Consider the following 14,802-nt stretch of genomic DNA (forward strand, 5'->3'; position numbering starts at 1 on the left):
CCGCCTCCATTCCGCTCCACCCGCCCCCCCCGCCCCCCGCTTCACCCCTCCGCCCCCGCCACACCAACCCCGCCCCCCTCGCCCTTCTGCGCCCCCGCCTTCCCCGCACCCTTCACCCCGCCCCGTCCCGACCCCCCCGCCCCCTCACTTCGCCTCGCCCGCCCTTCCGCTCCACTTCTCCACCCCGCCTCCACCCTCCGCCTCCGCAACCGTCCTCTCCACACCCAGGCTCCACCCTCCCGCTTCGCCCCCCCTTTTTTGGGTGGCAGCCTGTTCCTCATCGGAAGCTTGCAGTTAGTCTTGGCGGTATGGCGGCCCCCTGCTCGGATCCGGAGGCCCAGTCGGACCCTCCCTCTCCAGATGCCTACCGCGTTATCCTGACAGAGCAACAATCATCTCGTGTTCGGGAGGTTGCCATTGACTTTACCCGTACCTCTGTTTACGGTAGAGTCATTGGACACTCTCCCTCCAGATCAGCCATCAGGGACTGGCTCCAGTCCACTCTTCTGCTAGAGGATGGCCATATTGAGGAGGTGGCCCTTATGGGAAGGGGCATCTTCTGGCTCAAACTCTCCAATGAGAAAGCTGCGAGCAACCTGATTGCCGGTTCCCCCACATCGGTGGATGGAAAGATTATCATGATAGTCCCGTGGTACCGTGGATTCAGCGCAGCAGATTTTGATGTTCGGTTCCGTATACCTCGCCACCCAGTGACACTGGTTTTTCCAGGTCTTGCTGCTGAGCTGCGGCCGATTGTCAGGGACTTGGGCTCCCACTTTGGCTGGGTTATGCACGACACTTTCGCCGACGCGGTGACCACGGCAGGAGCCCCCCGAGTCCGTGTGGCTGTGGCAGATCCTGCGACTCTCCCTGCAGTGATCGAGATTGTGACAGATGCCGGCAGCATCACCCAGAGCATGATAGTCACCGGACAGCCAGGTCTGTGCCTGAGGTGCCACGGCTTTGGGCACTTGGCGGCTGCTTGTCCACGCTTCGCCAGCTCATCTCGACCCCCCCGCCCCCGCCCCCTCCGCCCCCGCCCCTCCCCCGGACAGCCACGTCAGGAGGAGCCGAGGCAGTCGGAGCCCGGTCCAGAGTTAGTGGGTGGTTGGACCGAGGTTAGAAGGAAAAGAGGAAAGAACAAGAAGATTTCGGATAAAGGCAAGGAGGCAGAGGTTACCCTTCCTGCAGCAGCACCCCAGAGACTTGACAGGCAGCCGTCCCAGGGACCTGGGAAAGCTTCTTCTTCGACGGCAGTCCGCCCTTCACAGCCTCAGATCCCCCTCTCTCCCGCTCCCCCGCCCCTTTCCACTCAGTCCCAGCCCCTTCCCCAGTTTCCCCTCCCTTCGCCCGACCCGCAGCTTCAGCCCCCGTCTCTTCTTCCTCAGTCTCCTCCTCCTCCCTCTCAGCCCCAGTTCCAGATGCATCCCCATCCCCCCCTCCCTCCGTCCCCCTCGACTCTCCTACAGAGTTAGCTGCACCGTCGGCTTCCCAGCCGAGGGCAGCCCCCGCTCCGTCTCCTCCACCTTCTCAGCCAGTCGCCTCCGTGGAGTCCGAGTCGCCTACCCCTCAGCCTCCTCCCCCTCCCCCCCGGCTGGCAGGACACCCGGAGTCTACACCACCACTGGAGCAGGCTTCCTTGGCCGCTAGCCCCTCAGTGGCAGACTCTGATGGGTCTCAGCTTCAGGAGAGAGAGCTTCCTCGAGACTTTTACAAATCTGGCCCCTGGGACTACTTGGATGTGGCCGACCTTGGGACCTTCCCGGCTTGTCTCGACATCAGTATCTTCCTGCTCCGCAAAGGGGCGGATGGGAAGATTGTCGCCTTGGCCCCTAGGGATGGCCCTAGCTTCGCCTTCACGTTCCTCAGCGATGGCACCGAGACCTGGACAGACGACTCGGTTTGGGAGGCTCTCAAAGAGCAGACACACGCCCAGGTCTGCTCTTGGATAGGCCCGTCCGGTGGGCAGCTTCTCGAGACTCAGTGGTCCGAGGGCGATGTGCGCCTGCGGTGGCGTTGCACCGCCAAACGCTTCCGACTGATTGTGATCCTCAGACCTCCCCTATCATGGCCTCTCCCCCAGGATGTCAGAGCTTGGTCCCATCAGAAACTCCGAACCTTCTATGGGATGACCACTTCAGAGATCTCGAGCTGGCTCGAGAAAGCATTTGTTCATGGCACCAAAGGCCTCTCGCCTTTACTGAAGGTGTTGAAGAACGGGCAGGACGACCCCGTCTCCCCCTCCAAACCTTCTCATAAGCGGCAGCGCCTCCATTCCGACATGTCTGATTCTTCATCGACTTCGACCGCGAGCAGACAGTTGTTCGCAGTCCCCCATCCCTCTCCATGAGCCTACACCTCGTATCCTGGAATGTGAACGGGTTTCACTCTTCTGGCACCCGTGGTCCCAGGAAGCTCATTTTGCGACAGGAACTTCAGCCTGCAGTGATTGGTCGTTTGGATGTACTTCTGCTCCAGGAGCACAAGCTCTCTGCGGCTCAGTCCCGTAGCTGCGGGAAGGTTCTCCCTGGACGTTCCTACACTTAATGGGAGCCCTCGATTGGCGCACAGGGGAGGAGTGGGGGTGTCTGTACCTCCGTGTGCGAGCAGTTAGCCCAGGGAGTTTTCGGTCATGGCACGTTGATCCCAGGCCGAGCCCTTTGGGTAGGCCTGGATTTGGAGGGATCCAAAATTGGAATCCTCAACATTTATGCTCCTACAGACCTTCGATGCAGAGCCACCTTCTGGAGGACACTTACAGGGATTCTTCGAGACATGGATTCCTGGATTGTTGGAGGTGACTTCAACAATCTGGAGACCTTGGAGGACCAGCAGGGCAGAGGTCCGGAGTTCACAGGTATGGCTCAGGCAGAGCAGTCAGCTTGGGACTCTTTCATCTTCACGACAGGAGGGAGGGACAGTTGGAGAGACCCGTCCTTCCGGCGTTGGCACGGGAGCCTGGACTTCTCTTGGGGCTTCCGCAGGGAAGGAGGCAGACTCCTGGAGAGGCTTGATAGATTTTATGTCAGTGATTGGGCCATCAGTAGAGGCGGTCAGGCGGGTATAGTTCCAGGGACGACACTTTCCGACCATGCGCCGGTGCTCCTTTCATTAGATTCGGCAGCCCAGACCCTTCCCCCCCGGTCATGCAGGATTCCCGACTCCATTTTCTCGAGGGTGGACGTGCGCAGCAGTATTTGCAGTCTTTGGGACAGAGACTGGGGGGAGTGCGTGGATCTGGTGGACTCAGTTGCGCAGGCTCTGCAGGAGTCCAGCCAGATCTGCCAGCTAGCAGCCCTACAGGTTCGACAGGATTGGTGGAGTAGAGAGAGAGCTCTTCGGAGGGACCTCGCCTCCATTCAGCGACTCCAGTAGGCTTCCCCGGGCTCGGAGGAGCTTTGGATCCAGGCCCTTCGAGCCAGAGCCCTCTTGGAGGAGACACTCCAGCGTCGCTCAGAGTTTTCCTATCACGCCTCTCTCTCCTTCTGGGCCCGGAAGGGTGACCGGATGTGCAGGGAGTTCTTCAGGACGCATGGCCAGAGAGCTGCAGGTGATCAGCTTCGGAGTCTCAGGACAGCGGATGGTCACATCGTTACGGATCCAGGGGAGGTCCTGGGGTTGGCCACTGACTTCTACAGGACCCTCTTCCAGCAGGAGCCGCTTGCCCCTCGTGCTAGTCGTGCCCGTGAGGAGGTGTGGAGGCACATTCCATCCCTGGTCCAGCCTAGCATGCAGGCGACGTTGTTGGCGCCGTTTACCTTGGATGAGATGCTGGAGGCCTTGATGGCTATCGACGGACAGAAATGCCCAGGTGAGGATGGGCTATCCCGAGCATTCTTCACCTCCTTCTGGGACCAGATCCATCAGCCCCTCCTTGCAGCTCTGCAGGGGATTTTCAGTAGCGGTCAGATGCCAGAGAGTCTTTCTTCGGGACTGATTTGCCTCATCCCGAAGGGAGGAGATAGACAGGAGATCCGCCAGTGGCGTCCGATCACTCTCCTTACCACTGCCTACAAAATCCTCGCCAAGATGATATCGGGCACCCACAAAGGCATTGAAGACTATCACACCGTACGAGGCATGGCATGGTTGCAAACCTGAAATTTCTCATACGTGGGTGTTCGGGTCATTGGCTTATGCTCATGTGCCATCTCAGTTGAGGCACAAGTTTGAATTGGTTACGGCGCAATGAGCAAGGGATACAGGTTGTATCAGCCCAGCACGGGCAAGGTCATTGTCCATAGGGATGTTATATTCGCTGAAATGTGCCTTTACTTTGGCTGGAATGCAAAAAACAGCCTACTGTTGATGCCTTAGATGTCTTCGATACATTGCTGCCTCTCTTTCAGTCGACCGCATATCTAGAGCAGCCAATGCACTGTTGTGCCATACACTTCTAACAGTGCACATCCTCCACCAATAGCTCCTACTCAGCCTGATCTGCCTTCAGTTGAGTTGCATGGGAGAGTGCTGTCATTAAACAACAAAAATCAGTCCTGAGATGGCTTTTGGACACACTCAGGGACAGCAAACAAGTTGAGCCTTTGCCAGCCCGCACCAGGGGTGCGCATAAACAAATGCATGGCAACCATTTAGCTGTAGCTTTGGTTGCTACTGCTTGCAATGAGGAACCTTCATGTCACAAGGATGCCTTTGACAGCAAGGAATGGATGGATGCCATGAAGGACGAGCTTGAATCCATTCATACAAACAACACTCGGGAGTTGTGTGACTTGCATGCAGGCAAACATGCCATGGGCACAAAGTGGGTCTACAAGGTGAAAAGGAAAGCTGATGGCAATGTTGACGGCCTCAGGGCCCGCTTGGTTGCAAAGGGATATGCACTGCAGCACGGCATTGACTTTGAGGAGGCCTTTGCTCCCACCTCACACATTACTACTATTAGGTGTGTTATTTCTATGGCATCTCATCAGCATTGGGAGGTTCATCAGCTGGACATCAAGACTGCCTTCCTTCATGGTGATCTTCAGGAAGAGGTCTATGTCACTCAGCCACCTGGTTTTGAACAATTGGGTTCTGAAAACATGGTTTGTCAGCTAAGAAAAGCCCTCTATGGATTGAAGCAGGCACCCTGGGCATAGTAGACAGTTCATGGCTTTCAGAACAGCCCAACTGAGGCCACTCTTATGTCTGAAAGAGTGCATCAGAATTTTTAATTCTGATTTTATATGTGGATGACATGCTTATCACTGGGCCAGATATGGAACAAATTGCAGATTCAAGGCTGATTTACAGCAGTCTTTTGCCATGACAGATATGGGCCAGTTGCACTATTTTTTGGGCATACAATTTGCATATGTTGAGGGGGGTATAATGATGAGTCAGTCCAAGTATATTGGACAGCTCTTGATCGCTTCCAGTTCGAGGATTGCAAGCCAGTTTCTACTCCATTGGAGACTGGCTTTGATGCATCCCTTTATCAGCAGGCTGTTGGATGCCTTATACACCTTTGTCATACTCGGCCCGATTTTCAGTATGCTCAGCTCAGCAGGTACATAGTACGCAGCATTGGCAAGCAGTGAAGTGGGTCTTTCGATACTTGAAGGCCACGCATTATTTGGGTTTATTATATGGTTCAGAGGCCCCACTTGTTTTGCATGCATTTACGGACAGCGACTGAGCAGGATGTTATGACACTAGGGTGTCACACAGTGGCAATTGTTTTATGCTTGGAGCTTAATGCAGCTCTTGGTTTAACAAGAAGCAGCCTACAGTTGCCACATCCAGTTGTGAACCTGAGTACAGAGCAGCTTTCACAGCTACAGTAGAGTGCGTTTGGCTTCGCAAGTTACTTGTAGATTTTGATATCTGTCAGCCCGACTCTACTACGATCTACACCGACAGCCAGAGTGCTAGAAACCCAGTGTTTCATGCGCGCACAAAGCATATTGAGGTCCACTATCACTATGTTCGAGAGCGACTGTTTGGTGGAGATATCCAGTTGTCCTATGTTCACAACGAGGACAACTTGGCAGATCTATTCACGAAGGCTTTACCACGGCCCAATTTTGAAGCATTTCGACATGCTTTACACTTGGTATGTGAGGGATTACTTTGTACTTATCATAGGTTGCTATATCCCTCTTGGACGATTATGTGCAACCATGATGTAGTTTCCAGGTATTCCTAAGATATTTCCATGATACTTCAACCATACCATGGATGGGGGTTTGTTAGCACTTAGCCCTGGTACGAGCCTTGTAGGTCAGGTCAACTCTATGAGTTGACTTCACTTGTCAACCATATGGTTGACTTGGGGGCCATATAGGCCACCCTTTGTATTTCCCTCTTATCCATTTGAGCAGTACTACGTTTTGCTCCAGCTTGTTGTTTGCTTCTTGCACTCCAACCCGGTTCATTGCTTCTTGCACTCAACACAACTTGTGAACCCAATCATTGCGATTGTCGTTCATTGTCCTATGTAAGATCTTCTTGAGCACTTTGTTGCTTGCTTCGGCCTGACCATTCACATGTGGATAGTATGTCTTGGACTTTTTATGCTACATGAGGAATCCTTCATCATTACATCAATGACCAAATTGATGAAGTGCGCTTGTTGGTCAGACACGATCTCTCTAGGACACCCCGTTTACCTGTTATTGTAAGATAAAAGGCTTACATGACAATCAAAATCATGAGCAACTAGTGTTGTCCACAGAATGCAAGGGCCCCAGGGGGGTTTGGGAGGCTTATAGACACATCATCAATTTTGAGAGCTCCGGGGGTCTTTTCGTACAAGTTAGTAAGTGCTGTGTCCTTAAGAGATGCACGAGTGCTTGCAAATGTGAGCATGAGTGTATGTGGTTGAGGGCACATGCCTGTGTGTCTATGCGGGTGTGTGTGCATGCATGCAATGTGCTTGTCTTCCAAACCTGTGCCTATTATTTTGATGTCTCTTATTGCATTGAGCAAGAAAGGCTTGCATGACAATTAAATCAGGAGCAACTAGTTTTATCCACAGAATGCAGGTTAAGTATCTCTGTTTTTTCCTTTTAGGTGATAGTTGAAAGGGGTGTTAGATTTCTATCACGTTAATATGCAGAAGATTAGATTAGCCTTATTCAAAAACTGCTGCTACCCCTCTTCTTTTTGTTGCATGATTGCTGAGATAACACTTGTTCTTCTTCCAGGATCCTGACGTTTTCATCTTCTTGTGACACAGATGTCATTTCCTGGAGCTGCTAAGAAAAGCAAATTGGTCACAAAGATAGCCTCTGTTTTTCAAGAGGGAAGTGACGAGGAAAATTGAAATTAAATTCTTTATCTTCCAGCTTTAAGCCCCTCTACTATGAAGTAGAAAATCGTAATTGCTTATTTTTCCCAGGTAATGGATGCCAGAAATTAATCATGAATTGCAATGGCGTTAAATGATCTTATCTTTCCACGTAACGCAGCTGCAGCGTTCTACTTCTCCAAATGCAATTAACGTGGGATGTCATTCTAATGTTGCTTGTGAAAAGCGGATATTTGGCATATTTCTTTGTAAATAAAGCAAACAGATGATTTTATCAGTAAGGTACGTCTTTTACCATAAAACAGTAAACATACGTCATTTGTACTGCCAGAAAAATTTGTAACTATCTGAGTAAGCTAATGCCAGAGAGAGTGCTTTGAAATGTAGTCTATTGTCAATGTCTATCATGAGGTGAAAACTCTTGAGGATAAGTTTTAGCGTGCACATGTTTATACATGCTCTCTCTCTTTCTCTCTCTGTATAGCAGTGTAGTCATCCACGGACTGCAAATTGGAACATATGTCAAATTTCAATGGCCCTTTACAGAAAATATTCAATCTAGAGAATGGTCTATGGTTTTCATCTTGGCAGTGTCTATCATGAAATGAAAACTCTTGAGGATAAGTTTTAGCGTGCACATGTTTATACATGCTCTCTCTCTCTCTGTGTATAGCAGTGTAGTCATCCACGGACTGCAAATTGGAACTTCTGTCAAATTTCAATGGCCCTTTACAGAGAATATTCAATCTAGAGAATGGTCTATGGTTTTCATCTTGGCAGTGTCTATCATGAGGTGAAAACTTCTAGCACACAAGCACATATCTATACATTCTCTCTCTCTCTCTCTCGCTGTGTAGTCATCCATTGACTTTAAATTGGAACTAAAGTAAAATTTCAATGGCCATTTACAAAAAAACTCATTCTAGAGGCTATATATGTATGTGTGTGTGTGTGTGTGTGTGTGTGTGTGTGAGAGGGAGAGAGAGAGAGCATTGTAGTCATCCATGGACTTCAAAGTGGAAATTGGCCATTGACAAAAAATACTCGTTCAAGAAGCTTTTCTATGAATATTCAAGATTTAGGGGAATTATCTTAGAATGGGAGAGAGCATCAATACCTATATGGGCCTTGCCATTTGCCACTATTGAAACTTTTTTTTCATGGCTTGCATAATATTATGTTATGTTGTGTGGACATGCTCATGCATGTAGTAGGTAGAGCATGTCCAATGAGTGTGTTCATATGCACATGTACAATGGTGCATGGGTGGTTTGTTGGTACATGTGATTATCAGTCGATGAGGGGAGGTATCTTGATCAATGAGAGAGGATGTGATGAGGGTGGGATTACTGAAGATATTTGTATGGTAATCTGTGGGCTACATAAGTCATGAGGGTCCTCCAATTCCTCTTGAAATGTACTCTATACGATGGTGCACTTGATTGGAGTAGTAGTAGCATGGGTAGGTCACATGCATTGTAGTTGCCTTGTTACATATGATGTGGGTTCTACATTGTTTCTTTTGTATTATGTGCTATCACTTGCTTGGATTGATTTGGGCAATATGGCATATGTTTCTATGGGAAAATGATAGTGTTAATGAGGAATTTGAGTAATGGCAGAGCAGTGATAATTAAAATGAGGCAATATATGGATTCTTATGTTTTTTATTCACTCTCTCACATAGTCTTGTGGCAATAGTTCAGACTTGTATGTTGTAGTCACATTGGCCAAGTTGGTTTATTCTCCTTTTTAATGTTCCATTTGCATTATGCACTTATTAGTTTCAAAATGCACTTCATTTCTCATATACAGGTGGATTCACTAAAAGCTCACTCACTCTATTATGCATTTGCATTTGTGGAATTCGGTTCAAGCAATTACTTGGAAATTGGTTGAGAACAATTAGATGGAAGGGTTCTCAACTCACTTGGATGAGTCACTTATGATGATGTGAGGATATGCATTGGCATTTGAGATTTCCAAATGAGTTGATCATTTCTTATATTTAGATGATCTCCATCTAAAGTGTCACTTCCTCAATTGGATAGGTTCACTAGAGTCCATGAGCAAGAATCACAGCTATGGTAAGAAAAATTGAGGGGGTGCCCTTGAGGGAGAGGAATTGTGTCGTAGGCCCTCTCCTTTTATAACAAACCTAGGGCCTACTCAATGAACCTTTGAACCCTTCATGACTTATTTACATTTGTAACCTCGATGAATCTATTGAGAAGTGAGCCTCAAACAATGGGAACCATTGAACCTCCTCTAAAAGAGAATTCTATCATAATGCCAAGGCAAAGCTCACATCTCATGTAATATCTATATAAAGGTTGAGGGAGTGTTGATGATTTTGAACTCTCACTTGGCTAACTTAGAAGTGCTCGGTTTACTTCCCAACCCACCCGGTGTTGTGCTCAGTGAATATGCTTGCTCTTGCAGTCCTAAGGTGAGCTTACTTGGGTGCAAAACAAACACCAACAAACAGGCACTCGGAGGTCGGGTTAGCTATGGAAGAGCTGTATGGTGATGGAAGAACACCGAGTTAACACGCATTGAACACTTGGACAATAAAGCAATACAATAGGATTGAATAGAAAAGACAATCAATTACTCGCTCATTTCTATTGAATCAAATCAGCTTGATACAACCAAGCTGCCTCGCCTCGTAATGAACACTCCCTAACCTATCAACTTAGGTTAGAGGAAGAAAACTTGGCACATTGCTCCCTTGTTCTCTTCCCTACCTGCTACAAATCCAAATAACTATCTAAAATGCCTTCTAAAAGAGTGCGCGCTCGATGCGCCAAGCTCCATTTACCCATTGGTTGCATCCACGATAGTCTATGCACATTCAATAAGTTTCATTTTTCTTTTTGACTAATAAGACAGGTGCTTCATAAGGAGAACTGTTGGGTCTTATCAATCCTCTCCCTATCAGTTCCTCCACTTGCTTTTGAATTTCCTTTTGTTCTAGTTGATTGACTCTATAAGGAGCTTTGCAAGGTGGAGTATTGTCGGGTAGGATTTCTATCCTATGATCTTCAGGTCGAGAACATGGTAGTCTAGGCGGTAAATCCTCTAAGAAACAATCAGAAAATTGAGAAATAAATTTTCCGCGCGTAGGCTTAGTGTTTGGCTGAGTAGCCGTTACCGTACTCACCAAAATCAAATGTCTTCTCACGTTTTCTAATTGCTCTTTTGGCTTGTGTGTGGTTGAGTAAAGGACTGAGATCTCAGGTTTCTTTGAGCTTTTTAGACATATTTCTTGCCTGTTCTCCTCAATCCACATTTGATGTGAATCGTAGTCGGGTGTATCCTTGTAAGGTTTGATTGAGATTTCAAGATTTTTGACTTCTCTAGTATAATTGTACTTTGTTTTGGTAAAAGCAGCTTTTATCTTATAGTTAGATGGGAAAGACTCTAGGTTTAGCTTTGCTAAGGTTCTTTCCAAAATGAAATCATGAGTACTACCATCATCATGCAGAATAACAACTTCTTTGCCATTAATGAAACCTTTCATCTTTAGAAGAGCATGACAATTATACTTACTTCCCTCTTGCTTGGCTGCTTCGTCGTCAATCATGTGCACTCTCGCCGTCGGGGTCTTCTTTCTTTCAGGACACTCAATGGCTATGTGTCCCACCTTGTTGCACTTGAAGCATCGTATTTCTTTCTTTGGAAAGTTCCGACCATTTGGCTTCGAAGAAGAATCTGTCTTCTGTGGAGCAAAACCATTTTTAGATTTAAAGAACCGCGATCAATTATACCTCTACTACAAAATGGGTGCTCGATCGCCTCCACTGCTCCTTACTCCTAATCGAGGTCGATGCTTGATGATCACACAACTATTAGCCTTATCGGGGGCTAACATCTCACTTCGGCTATCCTTGCCCGTGTCCTCATAGATTATGAGGGACTAGGCGTTTCTCGATCACTAACGCGTGAGGGTTGAAGTCGCGTGGTCGTTGTCAATGCCTTTGACAGACTGGACGAACGCGGGCTATCGACATGGTTCGGCTTCATATTCAGTAGGAGGTTGAGGAGGGGATCGTTGTGATCACAATGTTATTCCCTTGGTGGCCAACGATATACGTTACTGATATGCACAGGTGGGCGCTTGGGTTCGATAAGCTAGTCCAGTGTTCAGGCCTTGGCGATGATTGGGTCTTCGGATAGAACTTCGATACCCAACATCTCAAAATTGCTATGGTACCATTTCACCTGGCTAACTCGCTTCTGCCACTTGATACCTGGATCCTTACACATGTCGCATATATTATCTTGCATAGATCAAGCCTCTGTTACATGGCTCGCAATTAGTTGCTTGATTTCTTATAAAAGTTTGCTGTAGTAGACGGGTAGCTCGACCATAGTAGGTTTGAGCAACTATCGCACTCGGGCCAGAATCAACCTGCGCTCGGTTTTAAAAATGCTATGCTGCCTCTGAGCAAAAAACGGTTTAAATCGCGGATTGCCTTATCAGCATTGAGACGATAGGCTGCACAGGCTCCAAAATTTCTTGGTGCAGGGAAGGTACAGTAAATACTTCATCTGCCTGAGGTTGTCGATATACCCTGTAACGAATGGGCATCTCCTTCATATCTGGAATACAACGCAAAACTTTTGTGATGGGCACGGCAATTGGGAGACCTTCAACTGGCAAAATTGGCATGGCTTTTACTATCTGCTCCATCTGCACCTCCTTATCCATCATTTCTACCAAAACTCGGATCTACATTGAAGCATCACAACTGTAGTCTGTTTGTGTCGCCTGCTCTATGCTCCTTGCTTGGCTTGAGTGGAGCATAAGAAGAGTTTGGGCCATGACCCCTTCTAGCCCATTAGTTTGTGAAGTACCTCCCTCGGTCGGGAATGTTGGCCTGAGGTACCAACCTGCTCACTCGGAATAGACTGTCGCAACCCACCAGTTTAACCATCAAGGCTGTCTTTGTCTGGTGGTTATTTGTGAGGCAGGTTGTTGGGGTGCTCATTGGGTACTTGGAGAAGGTGGATGAGATGTTGGAGTTGCTGATACTTCTCTAGCCGAGCCTGTAATCTTGCATTCTCCTCTCTTAGTGCCTACCCTTCCACAATCACTTCCTTTAGGCGCGTATTCTCCTATTGAAGCACCTCGAGCTAGTCTAAGGGTACCACCGGTTGTCTATGCTCGGAGACCTTTCTTTGCAGGCATTGCAAGCAGCTTGACATTCCTTTAGGCAATGGTAACAACATTTGCATGGGCCTTGCTTGCAACATCCTTCAGATGCGCCACTTCACACTATAGACTGCTGAAATCCTCGTCTTCAACTCTCTGTGTGCATATTGCAGCTATGCGTGGGCGTGGACGAGGTCGTCATGAACTATTTGTTTGCCTTCTAACTGTTGCTTCACAGACTTACATTCAATAGCCTAGCGAGCATGGTAAACATTCAATTGTAAGTTAGTATGACTTTTACAAAGCTAATGCAAATAGCACGTATTGTTGTCTCTTCTTTGCTCAGCAAATGAAGGAGTCATGCGAGCAACCAAAGGAAGTGTAGTCCTTAGCCACTATTCCAGTGATTAATACTCCAGTAGTTGATGAGGCAGTTCCAATCACCACTATCAAAATTAAGAAGCAAACTATACCAGGCGTAATAGTGGAAGGAGGATCAAGAGTGAATATAATTTTTAAGAAATTGCATGGAGGCTGAAGTTCAAAACATATAAGCCATCGTCGCTTTTAAGTACGTATGGCAGATCAAAGTACGTATGGCAGACCAGTTGATCCCAAAGGCATGTTGTAGGATGTAGTGATTTTGATAGGCGGCATCTATTGTACAATCAATTTCATTGTGTTTTCCATGGGACAACATGCCTACCTAATCTTATTGGGATGACCTTGGTTGAAAAGTGTGAAAGTACTCCACTATCAAGACAGATGGTCAAGATGTGTGTATATGAACCAACCCATGGAAAGTCCCGAGTTGTTGTCTCCCTAAGAATTTAGAAGTGAAAAAGCCATTTTGCAAGACATTGAGTCTCAATTGATGGAGCTACATATCTTACCTGTTGGTGAGATAGACATTTTTCAAGTAGCTACCAACATCAAGCGACAGTTGAGAGATGAACACATTGCTAAACATAAGGATCTTTTTATTGAATACATTGAAGGAGAACGAGAGATTGTTGACATGCCAGTGACTATTACCTGATTCAAAACCGAACAGCTAGTTCTAGAACCTACACAAAAATTGAATCTTGGAACATAAGAAGAGCTGGCCATGGTAGTAGTAAGTTGCAATCTGTCTACCGAGCAACTCACACTGATATGAGATTTATTTGTCAAATATAAGGTTGTGTTTCAATAAAGTTACACAAATTTCAAGGGGAGCTCCTCTTGAACTATGTCAGCATAAGATACCCTTTTAGTGTCAGATGCTAAACCAATACAACAACAAAGATATAGCACAATCACAGCGTCTCAGTTGGCTCACCAATTTGTTGACCAATTGTTTCGTCTGTATGGGTTACCATCTGACATAGTCAGTGATAGGGACTCTAAGTTTACAGGAGAATTCTGGATGCTTATCTTTGATAAGTTGGATACCACTCTTAGTTTGAGTTCTGTGCAATCTAATGGTTAGACAGAAGTTGTGAATCAACTTCTAGAGGATATGCGTTGCGCATGTGTTTCCAAGAGGTAGTCATCATGGGAAGATTAATTACCCATGGTTGAGTTTGCTTATAATAGTGCAAAGCATTCTAGGTCCTTTTATGCTTATGTATGGGTTTCAACCTAAATCTCCAATAATGGTCGAATTTAAGGGAATCAAGAATGATGATGCAAAGACATTCTCTATGCTAGTTTGGCATACCTGATTCTGCTTCCTTAGAGCCAGATTTCGAGGATTCTCCCTCCTTGATAGCAAAGTGGTAGAACTACTCGGGCATCTCAATTGCTGGAGCTTTCCCTTTCAACTCCCTACCAATCTTAGCCAACAAATCCTTTTGTGCCTTCCAATTGATGTCTTTACCCAAAGCATCAATGTCTTCAGCTATTGTCACTGATCTTGATTACTTGAGCATCAACCATATATGGGAACTTAGCTCCAACTACTCGGCACTTTGGGTCTACCTCTTTCCTTTCCATGTTATTATGTAGGGATTTCAAGATCTCCTCCCAAATCGGACAATCAGAACACAAATGATTCTCTCCACAATAGAAACACTTGATTTTAGATGGATCATTTTTCTCTTTACCACTCTTACCCTTGCCTTTTTGCTAGGGACGTGGTGGTTTGCCACTCAGTGCTTGGTTATTGATGATCGCCACTTGGTTTGCTGAGACTTGGTGATTTTGGCCATTAAACCAACAATATGACTCATCATGGCCAAACTTGGGACAGGTGTTGCAATACTTAGTCTTGCATTCCTCCTCCACATGTCCACCTCTAGAACACATATTCCTAGGGCGCCAACTCCCTTTAGTAAAACTATCAAAATCTTGAGTATGAGATGAATTTAATAATATGCCATGAGTAGAAAGTATTCAAGTTAACATG

At 47.0% G+C, this 14,802-nt stretch overlaps 1 protein-coding gene across 2 annotated transcripts in view; it reads left to right on the forward strand.

Annotated features, from left to right (window-relative positions):
* The window catches only part of LOC147891630 (D111/G-patch domain-containing protein), a 66,559-nt gene extending 58,810 nt beyond the window's left edge, over positions 1 to 7,749 (forward strand). The window contains exon 6 of one of the 2 annotated variants that reach the window (XM_087388677.1): positions 7,184 to 7,749. In XM_087388677.1, coding sequence (XP_087244803.1) covers positions 7,184 to 7,270 — 87 coding nt within the window. In that variant the 3' untranslated portion in view covers positions 7,271 to 7,749. The remainder of the gene's footprint in view (positions 1 to 7,183) is intronic. The other variant, XM_087388676.1, reaches the window with a different exon arrangement.
* Positions 7,750 to 14,802: the final 7,053 nt, after the last annotated feature.

The sequence above is a fragment of the Dipteris shenzhenensis genome, chromosome 17 (genome assembly GCF_047967505.1).
Source record: "Dipteris shenzhenensis isolate YYH24624 ecotype China chromosome 17, Dip_SZ_1.0, whole genome shotgun sequence".
In the NCBI taxonomy this organism is placed as follows: Eukaryota; Viridiplantae; Streptophyta; class Polypodiopsida; order Gleicheniales; family Dipteridaceae; genus Dipteris; species Dipteris shenzhenensis.